At 51.0% G+C, this 15,844-nt stretch overlaps 1 protein-coding gene across 1 annotated transcript in view; it reads right to left on the minus strand.

Moving 5' to 3' along the window:
- The window catches only part of PTPRB (protein tyrosine phosphatase receptor type B), an 86,120-nt gene that overhangs the window by 21,402 nt on the left and 48,874 nt on the right, over nt 1–15,844 (minus strand). Inside the window, exons 11-20 of the mRNA XM_054178314.1 lie at nt 14,690–14,953; nt 13,540–13,803; nt 11,850–12,113; nt 10,809–11,072; nt 9,771–10,040; nt 8,108–8,371; nt 4,829–5,092; nt 3,353–3,634; nt 1,739–2,017; nt 567–716 (exon numbers count right to left, since the gene is read on the minus strand). Of these exons, the coding sequence (XP_054034289.1) occupies nt 567–716; nt 1,739–2,017; nt 3,353–3,634; nt 4,829–5,092; nt 8,108–8,371; nt 9,771–10,040; nt 10,809–11,072; nt 11,850–12,113; nt 13,540–13,803; nt 14,690–14,953 (2,565 nt within the window). The remainder of the gene's footprint in view (nt 1–566; nt 717–1,738; nt 2,018–3,352; nt 3,635–4,828; nt 5,093–8,107; nt 8,372–9,770; nt 10,041–10,808; nt 11,073–11,849; nt 12,114–13,539; nt 13,804–14,689; nt 14,954–15,844) is intronic.

Consider the following 15,844-nt stretch of genomic DNA (forward strand, 5'->3'; position numbering starts at 1 on the left):
CCCACCTGGCTACAACCTCCCTTCAGGGAGTTGGAGAGACCAAGAAGGTCTTCCCTGAGCCTCCTCTTCTCCATGCTAAGCAACCCCAGCTCCCTCAGCCTCTCCTCACAGGGCTGTGCTCCAGACCCCTCCCCAGCCTCACTGCCCTTCTCTGGACACCTTCAAATCTCTCAATGTCCTTCTTGAATTGAGGGGCCCAGAACTGGACACAGGATCAAGGTGTGGCCTAAGCAGTGTTGAGTCCAGGGCACAATGACTTCCCTGCTCCTTTTTACACCCAAGAGTGATTTATTTACATCCTACCACTTTCTGTTCAAGCTCAGTGGAAAGTTTTAAAGGTCCAGCCTGGACCTACCACACCATGTATGAGAGTTATGTACCAACTGCTCTGGCTGAGCTCTGAGGTGGTTACTGAGGAGACTCAGTTCCTAAATCCCCAGGCTAGGGAGGAGCAGATCTATGAAGAGATGAGAAGAAGCTCCTTTGCTGTGGAGTAAATAGGGGTGAGCCTCCTCATGCAACTCCTATAGGGAACAGGAAGAATGGTATTAAATCATGACACTTACCATCAGCCTCTCTCACCACCACAGTGAAGTACTTCACAGCTCCATTGGTATCACTAAACCAGCTGCAGTTAAAAGTGAAGTTGATGGAGGACTTGGTAATCAGCACCTCTTTTTTGTTCACTCTTATGTCTGGAGGTGGCTGGGGGGGACCTGAGTAATCAGAGGGAAATACAAAACAAGAGAAAGCATTACCTATGCATTTGCTGTGGCTTAGACCTAGTAAGGAAAATGCAATTTATCATAGAATCATAGAATTGTCAGGCTTGGAAGGGACCTCAAGGAGCAGCCAGTTCCAACCCCCCTGCCATGGCCAGGGACACCTCACACTACAGCAGGTTGCTCACAGCCACATCCAGCCTGGCTGCAAACACCTCCAGGGATGAGGCTTCCACCACCTCCCTGGGCAGCCTGTGCCAGGCTCTCACCACCCTCATGGGGATGAACTTCTTCCTAACATCCAATCTGAATCTACCCATTTCTAGTTTTGCTCTATGCCCCCCAGTCCTGTCACCCCCTGACAGCCTCACAAGTCCCTCCCCAGCTCTCTTGTAGCCCCCTGCAGATACTGGAAGGCCACAATTAGTAACAAATTTGTAATAAAGGTCAGCTGACTGGACTCAAATCTCTGAATCTATCCTCTTTGCAATCCTGGATCCCAGGATGTTAGGGGTTCGAAGGGACCTCAGGATCTTCCAGTCCAATGCTCCCCTGCCAGAGCAGGAGCATAGAATCCAGCACAGGTCACACAGGAACACATCCAGACAGGGCTGGGAAGGCTCCAGAGAAGGAGACTCCACAACCTCTCTGGGCAACCTGCTCCAGGGCTCTGGCACCCTCACAGTGGAGAAGTTCCTCCTCATGTTGAGGTGGAACCTCCTGTGCTGGAGTTTATGTCCATTACCCTTTGTCCTACCACAGGGTGCAGCTGAGCAGAGCCTGTCCCCTCCCTCTTGACCCCCAGCCCTCAGCTATTGATAGACATTGATCAGATCCCTCTCAGCCTTCTCCTCTCCAGACTAACCACCCCCAGGGCTCTCAGCCTCTCCTCATCAGGCAGTGCTCCAGGCCCTTCATCAGCCTCATGGCCTTGTGGAGTTGAGAACTGCCTCTGCTGCCTGACCATGGCAGGCGCTGGCTGCCTGCAGCAGGCTGCAGCTCTGCCCTGCACTTACGGTCGATCATGGTGATGGTGCTGTCCTCCACCACCTCGCTGCTCATGTCCGCAGAGTGCACCTTGATGGACACCAGGTAGCGCTTGTGGGGCACCAGGGTCATGATGTTCAGCAGGGATTTGTCTTTGTCTATCCTTTTAGAGAACTCCACCTCACGAGTGTCCATCTTCTTGCACTCCACGCTGTAGCCATCGAAGTCAGAGTCCGGAGGAGTCCAGGAGCACGCGATGGCAGTGGACGTCTGGGGCCGACAGTGAAGGCTTTGTATCTTGTCTGGCTCTAGAGGATCACAGGATCAGAGGGTGTTAGGGGTTGGAAGGGACCTCTGGAGATCTTCCAGCCCAACCCCCACCCTGCCAGAGCAGGAGCAGAGAATCCAGCACAGGTCACACAGGAACACATCCTGACAGGGCTGGAAAGGCTCCAGAGGTGGAGACTCTACAACCTCTCTGGGCAGCCTGCTCCAGGGCTCTGGGACCCTGATGTAGCAGAGGATATCCCTGCTGACTGCAGAGGGGGTGGACTAGATGACCTTTGGAGGTCACTTCCAACCCAGACCATTCAGTAATTGTATGATTTCCTCTCTCCTGACAGCCTGAGATGGTTTGGATCCACAGATACAGACAGAAATGCAGGGCAGTGGAACACTACACTTCCAGTTTCAAATCTAGTGCAGCAGGGCTCCAGTCACCCTTCTGTTTGATTGCTCAGAAGCATTTTGATTATGTCAATGGACAGCCCATTCCACAAGTGACTGGCCATTGGGATGTGCTGCCCAGGGAGGTGGTGGACTCACCATCACTGGAGGTGTTTAAGAAGAGCCTGGATGAGGCACTTGGTGCCATGGTTTAGTTGATGAGATGGTGTTGGGTGATAGGTTGGACTGGATGATCTCAAGGACTCTTCCAACCTGGTTAGTTCTGTATTCTGTAATATCCTACTGTCAGAGAAGTTTGGATATTTGGCCCTGTTTTTTCCCCTGAAACTGACTGACTCAGGCTCTGCAACCAAAGACTGCCACTCTGAATGTGAAAACTCTACATCTCTGTCCCCTTTCCATCTTCAAAGGGTTGACCTTGCTTAGACTGTAACTGAATTACAGAATCACAAAACCGTCAGGGTTGGAAGGGACCTCAAGGATCATTTAGTTCCAATCCCCCTGCCATGGGGAAGGGGACAACTAGATCAGGTTGCTCACAGCCACATCCAGCCTGGCTGAAAACACCTCCAGGGATGAGGCTTCCACCACCTCCCTGGGCAGCCTGTGCCAGGCTCTCACCACCCTCATGGGGAACAACTTCTTCCTGATGTCTAATCTCAATCTCCCCTCTTCTAGCTTGGATCCATTCCCCCCAGTCCTATCACTCCCTGACACCCTCAAAAGTCCCTCCCCAGCTTTCTTGCAGCCCCCTGCAGACAGTGGAAGGCCACAGTGAGGTCTCCTTGGAGCCTGCTCTCCTGCAGACCGCACAGCCCCAGCTCCCTCAGCCTGGCCTTGCGGTCCTTCACCAATTTCTTAACACAAATCCCTGACTGCCAAAGAATTAGGTAGGATTTAACAGCTTTGCATCTTCTCCAGCTGAGTGCTGGGGTGCAGTGGGCATTGTGACTTACTTGTTCTCACAGTTGCAGACTGTGACTGACTGTATGTCCTCCAGCTGTCGCCGCTGACAGTCCTGACACTGAACTGATAGAGCCGCCCCGGCCGCAGGCCGTAGATGATGCGGACTTTAGATTTGCTGCTGCTGTAGGGGTTGAAGACTGTGAGGGCATCCTTTGGGAGCCACTGCAACTCAAAATCATCATAGTCTGTCCACTCTGGAGGACCCAGCCAAGTGACTGATAATGAGGTGTTTGCAACATCAGTAAAGGATACAGAGTTAGGAGGGCTGGGTGCTGCATGGAGAGGGGAAATAAAGAGGGGGACAAAAGCAAACAGACAGAAGAGATTCTTAATAAGCTTTGAGACAAGACAACATAAAATATGCAATCCTGCTCTTCAGGCATCACAAAGTGGTTTATGCTATCCTGTGTATCCAGTCCCTGCTGCTGGTGGTGACTTTGACAGACATTGCATATTCTCAAGTCTTTCCAAGTGGAACAGGGCTAACAAAAATCACACTCCACAGGTCTGATACCACTCAGGATATCCTTTAACCTGCAGTGACTCCCACAACAAACCCTCCCTCAGAACAGATCTGTGGCACAGTTGTGAATTAACACAGGGTGGGGGTGGGAGGGGGGTGTGGTAGTTTCAGGCTGTGCCTGGAAATATTTTCCACAGATCTGGAACAGGAGGTGGTAGGGTGCAAATAAATCACCACTGGCTGTACAAAGGAAAGCAAGGATAAGTTCTAAACAACCCCACTGGACAGATAATAAACATAAGGCTGGTAAGGTAAGCTAACTTTCTCTCCTTTGGGCTTCCTTGCTCTAGCAGATCCTAGCTCTGGCTTCTGCTTGGTTTTGCTGACCTTGGCTGTGCTCTCTGTTGTGGCTGAGTACCTAACAAAACAACCCTTGGCTGTGCTCTCTGTTGTGGCTGAGTACCTAACAAAACAACCCTTGGCTGTGCTCTTTGCTGTGGCTGAGGAGCTAAAAACCCAACCCTCTGCTCATTCTCTTGTCCCTTGTGCACAGGATGGGTAGGGAGGGGGAGCAGGGAAGGGGAAGCTGTTGGTAGCTCCCCTGGTTTTGTCCAGGGGGGTTCTTGTGCTGTTGATCAATTGTAAATACCTGCAAATATTGTATATTTTGTATGTGTTCATTGCACCTCATTGTAGATTGTAGTTTTGCTTGTAAATACAGCTTCATTTGCTTCCATCTGAGCTGGCCTGGCAATTTTGTTTTGGGGGGGTGATTTGCACCCACCACAGACAGCCAAAGAGCAGATCCCACCTCTGCTTTTGCTAGCACTCCCAACCTGTGGAACCTTGGCTGTTTCAGCCCTTGGCCTCCTCCAAGCTCATCCTGTTGATGACAACTCTGATTTCTATAGGCTACATCAGGAACATTGCTAGTCTGGCAATTTACATTTCAACCCACCACAGGGGGCCTCAACAAAAAGCCCAAAGCCTTCGTGTCTGTTACCTGTTCTTCCTTCAGCATTGGCTGCGTTGGTCAGGTCACCACTGTGAGTCACCACAACCAGAGTGTACTTCCTGCCAGGAACCAGCCCCTGGAAATGCCACTCTCTCAGGTCTTTCCTGTTCCATGTTTCTTTCTGTGTCCCATTTGGGTTGTAGAGATTCAGCTCATAGAAGTCAACATCTCCTGCTGCCGCCCCCCAGGTGAACCACAGGCTGTCCGTCCGGTTGCGGTTGGATGCCTTCAGACCCACAACTGGGGCTGGGACTGAAAAAGAGGGGATAGGAAAAAACCCAGAATACAATTAACCAGGTTGGAAAAGACCTTCCAGATCATCCAGTCCAACCTACCACCCAACACCATCTCATCAACTAAACCATGGCACCAAGTGCCTCATCCAGGCTCTTCTGAAACCCCTCCAGTGATGGTGACTCCACCACCTCCCTGGGCAGCACATTCCAATGGCCAAGCTCTCTGTTTGGGAAGATTAGTAGGACTTTAGGTAGAACATCCTTCAGGGGGAGGAGAGGCAACAAGGTCAAGCAAACCTTACACTTATCCTGCAATCACATCCAACTAGTAGACTAAACAGTCACCACAGCTGGCCAAAAAGACAGGAAGCCTCAGGAAGTGCAACACCTCAATAGTTTCCTTTCTTATTTTGAGCCACAACTGCCCCAGAAGAGGCTGGGATGTTTGCAACAGGTAGCTCTGCAAATGTGCAACAGCTTTTTCCCAGTCAAGTGTCTGCAGACATCCAGCTTTGAGGTAGATGAAGAAAGTGCACTGCTGCCCAGAGGCAGCCTCACAGAGGGGTTACTCACATGATGCCTCTAGGAGGAAGGTTTTACAGAGGGGTTACTCAGATGATGCCTCTAGGAGGAAAGTTTTACAGAGGGGTTACTCAGAAGATGCCTCTAGGAGGAAAGTTTTACAGAGGGGTTACTCAGATGATGCTCTAGGAGGAAGGTTTTACAGAGGGGTTACTTAGATGATGCCTCTAGGAGGAAGGTTTTACAGAGGGGTTACTCAGATGATGCTCTAGGAGGAAGGTTTTACAGAGGGGTTACTCAGATGATGCCTCTAGGAGGAAGGTTTTACAGAGGGGTTACTCAGATGATGCTCTAGGAGGAAGGTTTTACAGAGGGGTTACTCAGATGATGCCTCTAGGAGGAAAGTTTTACAGAGGGGTTACTTAGATGATGCTCTAGGAGGAAGGTTTTACAGAGGGGTTACTTAGATGATGCTCTAGGAGGAAGGTTTTACAGAGGGGTTACTCAGATGATGCCTCTAGGAGGAAGGTTTTACAGAGGGGTTACTCAGATGATGCCTCTAGGAGGAAAGTTTTACAGAGGGGTTACTTAGATGATCCTCTAGGAGGAAGGTTTTACAGAGGGGTTACTCAGATGATGCCTCTAGGAGGAAGGTTTTACAGAGGGGTTACTTAGATGATGCTCTCGGAGGAAGGTTTTACAGAGGGGTTACTCAGATGATGCTCTAGGAGGATGGTTTTACAGAGGGGTTACTTAGATGATGCTCTAGGAGGATGGTTTTACAGAGGGGTTACTCAGATGATGCCTCTAGGAGGAAGGTTTTACAGAGGGGTTACTTAGATGATGCTCTAGGAGGAAGGTTTTACAGAGGGGTTACTTAGATGATGCTCTAGGAGGAAGGTTTTACAGAGGGGTTACTCAGATAATGCCTCTAGGAGGAAGGTTTTACAGAGGGGTTACTCAGATGATGCCTCTAGGAGGAAGGTTTTACAGAGGGGTTACTTAGATGATGCTCTAGGAGGAAGGTTTTACAGAGGGGTTACTCAGATGATGCTCTAGGAGGATGGTTTTACAGAGGGGTTACTCAGATAATGCCTCTAGGAGGAAGGTTTTACAGAGGGGTTACTTAGATGATGCCTCTAGGAGGAAGGTTTCACAGTGTCAGGGCTGCTAGAGCTGCTTAGGAAACTCTGCTTCCCATGTGTGCCTGAACACACCCAGAGCTGCAGGCAGAGCTCCCTGTGGGAAATCAGTTTTGTTTTGCTGGTAGATTGCCTACCCCACTACCCCTATGCACTCTGCCTTGCTGTCTTTGCTGCTCATGGCCTAACATTACTTCAAGGATGGCAGACAGCTGTTTTCCCCTAAGCCTGAAGCAGCATACACTGGGAAGTCCTTCACCTGACCTGAGCACCCAGAAATGATTTTAAAGGTCTTTGCTTCGTTTTTCCCCTTGCAACCACAGCATTTGGAGTTTACCTTCTAATGCTGTGCCAGTTGTAGGCTGATGCCTAAGAAAAGTCTCCACAGATTGAGTAGACAAGTGGCAGAATGTGAATAAATTACCACTGGATGTAGAAGGGAAAATAATGATAAGGTCTAAATAATCCCCTTGGTCTGATCATAGAATCAGTAAGGTTGGAAGAGGCCTCAGAGATCATCAAGTCCAAACTATCACCCAACACCTCAGGACTAACTAAACCATGTCTCCAAGTGCCACATCCAGTCCCCTCTTGAACACCTCCAGGGATGGTGACTCCACCACCTCCCTAGGCAGCACATTCCAATGGCTAACAACTCTCTCTGGGAAGAAATTTCTCCTCACCTCGAGTCTAAGTTAGTTGTATAAAGCAACTCTCTCCCTTTTCAGCTTTTTCACTCTAGCAGATCCCAGCTGGGGCTTCTGCTGGCTTGCTGACCTTGGCTGTGTTCTTCTTGTGGCTAAGTACTAATAAGCTTCTCTCTGCTCTTCTCTCTCTCTTTCCCCTTGTCTCGGGAGTGGAGAAGGGAGCAGGGAGGGGGAAGCTGTTGGTACCCCCCTGGTTTTGTCCAGAGGGGGTTCTTGTGTTTATAAATGGCACATACATGTAGCTATTGCAGATTTTGTACCTATCCATTGCATTCCATATTTCTGGATTGTAGTTCTGCTTCTAACTGTAGCTCCATTTGCTTCCCAGCTGAGCTGGTCTGCCAGTTTTGTTCTGGTGGTGGAAGCCCCATCCCTGGAGGTTTTTAAGGCCAGGCTGGATGTGGCTCTGGGCAACCTGCTGTAGTGTGAGGTGTCCCTGCCCATGGCAGGGGGCTGGAACTGGCTGATCCTTGAGGTCCCTTCCAGCCCTGACAATTCTGTGATTCCCCAAATCAGCTGGGGGTGATTTTTAACCCATCACAAATGCTTATCCCATCTAGGAGCCTACTGTGCTATTTCTGTTAGCTGCTCTAATCTAGCATGAGCATCAGCCTGGCTCACTGGGGCTCCCCCCAGACTGGAGACAGAGGGTTTTCTTACCTGTTCTTCCAAAGACAGAGGACTCATTGGTGAGGTCTCCGCTGTGGGTGACGATCACCATCCGATACATCCTGCCCTGCCGCAGGTTCTGGAAGGAGCACTGCTGCAGGTGCTGCTCTCCTGAAATCCTGTCATGGAGGGACTTGTCTGGGTTGTACAGGAAGATGTCATAGGAGTCCAGCTCCCCTTGAGAGGTGGTCCAGCTGAAGGACAGTCGGTCAGTGGTGTTCTCTGTGACCTTCAGGTTCGTGACAGCTGCTGGAACTGGAAAGGATGAACGCAAGAGTAAATATTGGGTTCAGACTGGACAGGAGGAAACCTTTCTTCAGGGCAAGAGTGGTCAGGGCTTGGAAGGGAAGTGGTGGAGTCCCCAAGCCTGGCTGTGCTTCAAGGTGGTTTGGCTGTGGTGCTTGGGGCTATGGTTTAGGGCTGAGCCTTGTAGAGTAGGGCTCTGGGTTGGCTTTGGTAATCCTGAGGCTCTTTTCCAACCTGAATGTTTCTATGTTTCCATCCAAGAGTCTAAGGCACCAAGCTGAACGTTTCAATGAAGTAGCTAAGTAATGTTAACAGCAACTTCTACAGGCAAGGGGAAAGCATTTCTGGAGGTGCCACTGAGTCTCTGCTGTACAAGGTTTGCATTTCCCAGCAGCCCTCAGTCTCCAGCCTGTGCTCAGACAGAACTGCCCAGTACTTTCTGCAAGAAGCTTTAACTGAGTAAAGACTGCAAGACTTGGCTCTGAGCTTAGAGTTTTCACATCCTGTACTAAGACTGTGAATTGAAAACCTGATGGCAAGAAAACCTTCAGGTAGCTTCATAACCTGGCTGGAGGGAATTCATATTCTTACTATGAACCACGTGCTAACAAATTTCACATTCACACCCCAAGCACAGGCCAGGAAAAATGAGACACTTGAATGGGCCCAGGAAAGGGCAACGAGGCTGGGGAGGGGTCTGGAGGGGTCTCTGCCTCCAGGGAGTTCACAGCTGAAGGTCAAGAATAAAAAATACAACCCCCAGGGGTTTTGTGCAGATGATCAGGATGCTACAAAACTGGAGAAGCCTGGAGAAGAGGAGGCCATTGAGACACTTGAATGTGTCCAGAGAAGGGCAACAGGGCTGGGGAGGGGTCTGGAGCACAGCCCTGGGAGGAGAGGCTGAGGGAGCTGGGGTTGCTTAGCCTGGAGAAGAGGAGGCTCAGGGGAGACCTTCTTGCTCTCTCCAACTCCCTGAAGGGAGGTTGGAGCCAGGTGGGGGTTGGTCTCTTCTCCCAGGCAAGCAGCAGCAGAACAAGAGGACACAGTCTCAAGCTGTGCTGAGGAAACTTTAGGCTGGAGGTGAGGAGAAAGTTCATCCCAGAAGGAGTAACTGGCCATTGGAATGTGCTGCCCAGGGAGGTGGTGGAGTCCCCATCCCTGGAGGTGATCAAACAAGGCTTGGATGTGGCACTTGGAGCCATGGTTTAGTTGTCAGGAGGTGTTAGGTAATAGGTAGTAAGTTGGACTTTATCTCTGAGGTCTTTTCCAAGCTGGCTGATCCTGTGATTCCATGAAAACTATCTGGAGTCCACTACTAGAACCCTTGCAGAACTGAGATGCAGAGAGTTGGTGTGGGTGCTGACCCCTGCCTGAGGGAGCTCTCAGTACAGCAGGGTGCTCTAATTACCTGTCCGGCCCGCAGTCTCTGCCCGCCTGCTGAAGAGCCCTCCGCTGACTGTCAGCACTTGGATTTTATACTTCTTGCCAGGGAGCAGATCTTCAAATTTGTGCTGTTTGGCAGTAGCTGGCTCTGATTTGTTGCTCAGGAGGACTCCTTCCTCATTTAAGAGCAGAATGTCGTATCTTTCAGCCACACCAGGAGCTTTCTGCCAGGTTACTAACAAGGAGTGACTGCTGTAAGCATGATGGGCCAGCAAGTCCTGCACAGAGGCTGGAACTGGGGACAACAATTAAAGGCAAGGCATTAGTACATGAAGTATGGAGCATTCAACCAAAACTCTGAGCAGAGCAATTAATAGAGACTGTCTTTACAGAGTTGCATGTTCACTTGGGGTAAATGGAAGGTGTCCAGAGAAGGGCCATGAGGATGAGCAGAGGGCTGGAGCTGCTCTGCTGTGAGGACAGACTGAGGGAGTTGGGGTTGTGCAGTCTGGAGAAGAGAAGGCTCCCACAAGACCTTCTTGTGGCCTTCCAGTATCTGAAGGGGGCTACAGGAAAGCTGGGGAGGGACTTTTGAGGCTGTCAGGGAGGGATAGGACTGGGGGCAATGGAGCAAAACTAGAGGTGGGTAGATTGAGATTGGATATTAGGAAGAAGTTGTTCCCCATGAGGGTGGTGAGAGCCTGGCACAGGTTGCCCAGGGAGGTGGTGGAGTCACCATCACTGGAGGTGTTTCAAAAGAGCCTGGCTGAGGCACTTGGTGCCATGGTTTAGCTGATGAGATGATGTTGGGTGATAGGTTGGACTGGATGAGCTCTGAGGTCTTTTCCAGCCTGGTTAATTCTGTATTCTGTCTCTTCCCACCAGCTACATCCTGTCAATGTTTGTAAGGACTGAGGACTCTTGCTCTCTGAGACCAAACCTCTTCTTGAGTCTGGGTGTCTCCACACCCAATGGCACACAGCACTCATAAACATCATCAAATAAGGGGCCAGCCTCTGGGCAGACATAAAGCAACTTGCTACTTGTCTCCAAAGCAACTTACCTGTCCTCCCCAGAGCTTCTAAGCTGTTGTGCAAGCTGCCACTGTTGGACTGCACCACGGCCCGGTACTGCTCCCCAGCCTCCAGCTTGTGAAACGTGTGCTCAGAGACGTGCTTGGAGACACTCTGGGAATCCAGCTGATGGCTTTGCTGAAACAGGCTCACTGTGTAGGAATCAACATCTCCACTCCCAGGAGTCCAGCTCACTCTCAGGCTGTTTGTCATGCCATTAGGAGACACATGAATGTTTCTGACCGCACTTGGGACTGGAACGGAAAGAAGGGAACACAAAGGCAGCTGCTCACAGGTCCTGTGTTTGGTTCAGGCTTTTAAGCTCCTGCTTCTTTATGGACACAGAAAATGATTCAAAGCACAAAGCATTGGCCTGGTTTGAGGCCAGGCAGATCCTCTCTTGCCCCTGAGAGGGGCAAAAGAATGACACTTATCACACAGAGGGATTGCAGAAGTGATGGAAAGATTAAATGGAAAAGCAGATGTTTTATAGAAGCTACAAAGCACAGTGACAGAATCCCATAGCATAGAGAGTCCCTCACAGCACACCCAAAAGCCTCCCAGCACTTCCCTTCTGCCCACCCCAAACTCCCCAGGGCTCTTTCTTCCCCCCCACTGCTAGGCTAGTCTCAGGCTGGCCAGGTCTGAGACTGCCCCAACCCCTTCTCTTGGAGAGAGCAAGAAGGTCTCCCCTGAGCCTCCTCTTCTGCAGGCTAAGCAACCCCAGCTCCCTCAGCCTCTCCTCACAGGGCTGTGCTCCAGACCCCTCCCCAGCCTCGTTGCCCTTCTCTGGACACCTTTGAGTCTCTCAATGTCCTTCTTGAACTGAGGAGCCCAGAACTGGACACAGGACTCAAGGTGTGTCCTGATCAGTGCTGAGCACAGGGCACAATGACTTCCCTGCTCCTGCTGGCCACCCTGTTCCTGATGCAGGCCAGGATGCCACTGGCCTTCTTGGCCCCCTGGGCACACTGTTCAAGCAGTGTGGCTCATGTTCAAGCAGTACCCCCAGGTGCCCAGCTCACCCTTACCTGTCAGGCCCTCTATGAAGGTAGCACGCTGTGCATCCCCGCTGATGGTCAGGACGACGATTTTGTACAGACGGCCGGGAGTCAGAGCTGTGAACCAGCACTCCTCAACGGTGTTCCCCAGGAAAATGGGAGGGAGGATCTTCATATCATTGAAGAGGAGCTGAATCTCATATTTATCAACATCCCCCTCAGCCTTTGACCAAGTGACCTGCAAGTCTTCCGTGCTCCTGTTACTGAGAGTCAGCTCCTTCACTGATTCCGGCACTGGAAGGGTGAGAAGAAAGATAGGAAACTTCTCAGTGCCAGGAGCAAGCAGCTCTGAAATCATGCTCCTGAGCTGAAAGGTTTGCTTCAGTTCCCTAGGAAAAGCAGTAGATTGCACTTATTTGCAGGGGTTGCTGTATGAGGAGAAAGTTCCTCCCAGCAAGTGAGATTGGCCATTGGGATGTGCTGCCCGGGGAGGTGGTGGAGTCACCATCCCTGGAGGTGTTCAGGAGGGGCTTGGATGTGGCACTTGGAGCCATGGTTTAGTTAGTCAGGAGGTGTTGGGTGACAGGTTGGACTTGGTGACCTCTGAGGTCTTCTCCAACCATGTTGATTCTATGGTTCTATGAGGATTTCACTGTGTCTACCACAGGTTTCAGAACAGGTAGTCCAGAAGCTACCAGCCCCAAAATCAGGAACAAACAATAACAGAGCCTGCAGGGAGTCTGCACAGCCAACAAACCCTGAGTGGGATCTGCACACACAACAAATGTGGTGCAAAGAGGCCTGAGCTAGTGCAGACCTGAAGGCAATCTGCTTCTGTGATGCAGCACCACGCTGCACAGCTCCCACCTCCTGCCAGATGCACCTCAGTTCTTTTTACCCAGTGGCACACCTGTGCTGACAGACTTGGTTTCTTAGCATGGCTGATGAGCTTACATAGAGTGCTAGCTGGAGACAGGCAGATTGCCCCCACATTCCTGCTGGCTCACCACCACTCACCTTACCACTCTTACCCCATGCTCTCCAACCCCAGTTCTTGGGGTAGTTTGAGCAGAGTGAGCCCTAGTCTGTATTCTTCCTCCTACCTTTCCACTGCCTTGCACATTCTGGCACAGATCAAGCAGAAATCCTAAGCTTATGTGGAAATGTGCACAGCTGCTTTTCAGTTCTGCATGTGTCAAGGTTTGCCTTCAAACTCATAGCACAGCTCTCTTATTTCACTTTCTGTATGCACAAAGGCCTGCAGGGACAGGACCAGGGGCAATGGCTTCAAACTAGAGCAGAGCACATTTAGATTGGATGTGAGGAACAAGTTCTTTACTCTGAGGGTGGTGGCACACAGGAACAGGTTGCCCAGGGAGGTGGTTGAGGCTCCATCCCTGGAGATATTCAAGGTGAGGCTGGACAGTGCCCTGGGCAACCTGCTCTAGTTGGGGCTGTCCCTGCTGGGTGCAGAGGGGATTGGACTGGAGGAGCTTTGGAGGTCCCTTCCAGCCCAGCCCATTCCATGATTCTATGTCTGTAACTCAAACATTGGTGATAAACTGAACACTGCTTCTCATCTTTGGAATGCCACACATTCAAAGAGCCACAACCAACATTCTGTGCTACAACCACATGAGATATTTGAGCCCAGCTCTGGTAAAGGGTCATGGAAAAACCACTTGGAGTGACCCAGGATGTTCCCAGGGTGTGTACTTACTCGTTCTGCCGTAGACCCTCTCACTGGTTTCGTACTTGCCGCTCCTGGTGCTGACCATGACACTGTACTGCCTCCCTGGCACCAGGTTGGTGAAGACACACTCATTTTCATCCTTGGGGACACTTTTTGTCTGGATGAAATCGTGGTTGTTCTTGATGACCACTTCATAATTATCAAAATATCCAGAGGCATGTAACCAGGACACCTTCAAGTAGTCACTCCTGGCTGAGTTGCTGACAGTGAGCCCCTGCACGCTTGAAGGGACTGCAAGAAGAGACACAATCAAAGATAGCAAACTCCTGGCCCAGCTGGCAGCCCCTGGCTTGGGCAGCAGCACTCTGAGCTGGGTTAGGAACTGGCTGGAGGGCTGTGCCCAGAGAGTGGTGGTGAATGGTGCCACGGCCAGCTGGCAGCCAGGCACCAGGGGTGTCCCCCAGGGATCAGTGCTGGGCCCCATGCACTTTAACATCTTTATTGATGATCTGGATGAGGGGATGGAGTATCTCATCAGTAAATTTACAGAAGACACTAAGCTGGGGTAGGAGTTGATCTGTGAGAGGGTAGGAGAGCTCTGCAGAGGGACCTTGCCAGGCTGGGCAGATAGGCAGAGTCCAACTTGATGGCATTGAACAAGTCCAAGTGCCAGGTTCTACACTTTGGATGATCCTTGAGGTCCCCTCTAACCCTAACAACTCAGTGATTCTACAAGCTGTGTAACCCTATCATCCATGACCATGCAATGGTTATGATCATCGATTCTGTGATTCTGTTTGTGCAGTCAGCCTATCCTATCCCAGTCCCTCAGTGCTTGAGTATCTCTTCAGGGAGTGCTCTACAGGACACACCTGAAGAGCCAAGCAGAAGGGTTCAAGGCAAGAAAATGCATTTGAGCCAAAACTGATCCATGACTTCCCATTCCCAAGGACTGACACAGGACTTTTGGTCCTGCTGCAAGAATTTTGTACAACATAAAGTAAGAGCAGAGGCAAGAGGATCAAACAGGCTCTGTAAAGCTGCCATTTTATGGCTGGACCCTTCAACTCCTCCTCACCCAGCCCAGTTTGGTCAGACATTGATAGACTGACCACTGATAATGGATGTGCAAAGTGGGTTTGGTGACTGGCCTTGCTCAGGGGCTCCATGTATTTACCTGTTCGTTCCTGGCTGAAGGAATAGTTCTCATACTTCCCACTCTTTGTGGTTATCATCACACTGTAAAGCATTCCAGGAGTCAGGCTGCTGAAGGAGCACTCACTGAAGGATTTGGAAACAGTGAGGGTCTGGACAACCTGGTCAGCATGAGAGAGGGTCACCAGGTAACTGTCCACATCTCCAGGAGCTGGCAGCCAGGAAACGCTGAGGTAGTCACTGCGGCCTGAGTTGTTCACTGTCACTCCGCTCACGCTGGAAGGCACTGTGCAGCAGAGAGCAAACACACCAGAGCTCCACCTTAGCCAACTTCTGCTGTCATGAGCATGCCACCCAGCAAAACAGGCAGTGAAGGACTCTGCACTGGCTCCTGCTCAGCAGCACTCACCTGCAAGGGAGCTGTGCTTGGGGGAATGAGGCCAACGATCCTGAACTCCCAGAGGATGAATTAGACACAGTACAGAATCAGCCAGGTTGGGAAGGACCTCAGAGATCATCCAGTCCAACCTAGCACCCAACACCATCTCATCAACTAAACCATGGCACCAAGTGCCTCAGCCAGGCTCTTTTTAAACACCTCCAGGGATGGGGACTCCACCACCTCCCTGGGCAGCACATCCCAATGGCCAATCTCTCTTGCTGGGAAGAATTTCTTCCTCACAACCAGCCTAACCCTCCCCTGGCGCAGCCTGAGACTGTGTCCTCTTGTTCTGGTGCTGCTTGCCTGGGAGAAGAGACCAACCCCCACCTGGCTACAACCTCCCTTCAGGGAGTTGTAGAGAGCAAGAAGGTCTCCCCTGAGCCTCCTCTTCTACAGGCTAAGCAACCCCAGCTCCCTCAGCCTCTCCTCACAGGGCTGTGCCCCAGACCCCTCCCCAGCCCTGCTGCCCTTCTCTGAACACCTTCCAGCATCTCAACACCTTTCTTATACTGAGGGGCCCAGAACTGGACACAGGACTCAAGGTGTGGCCTGACCAGTGCTGTCCTCTCCAACTGCTGTTCATCAGCCACTGCTGAGGCTTGTAAGAACTTAAGAACCTATTTACAGAATACAGAATTAACCAGGTTGGAAAAGACCTTTGAGATCATCCAGTCCAACCTTATCACCCAACACACAGCACTGAGTGCCTCATCCAGGCTCCTTTCAAACACCTCC

Source organism: Dryobates pubescens, chromosome Z, assembly GCF_014839835.1.
Source record: "Dryobates pubescens isolate bDryPub1 chromosome Z, bDryPub1.pri, whole genome shotgun sequence".
Lineage (NCBI taxonomy): Eukaryota > Metazoa > Chordata > Aves > Piciformes > Picidae > Dryobates > Dryobates pubescens.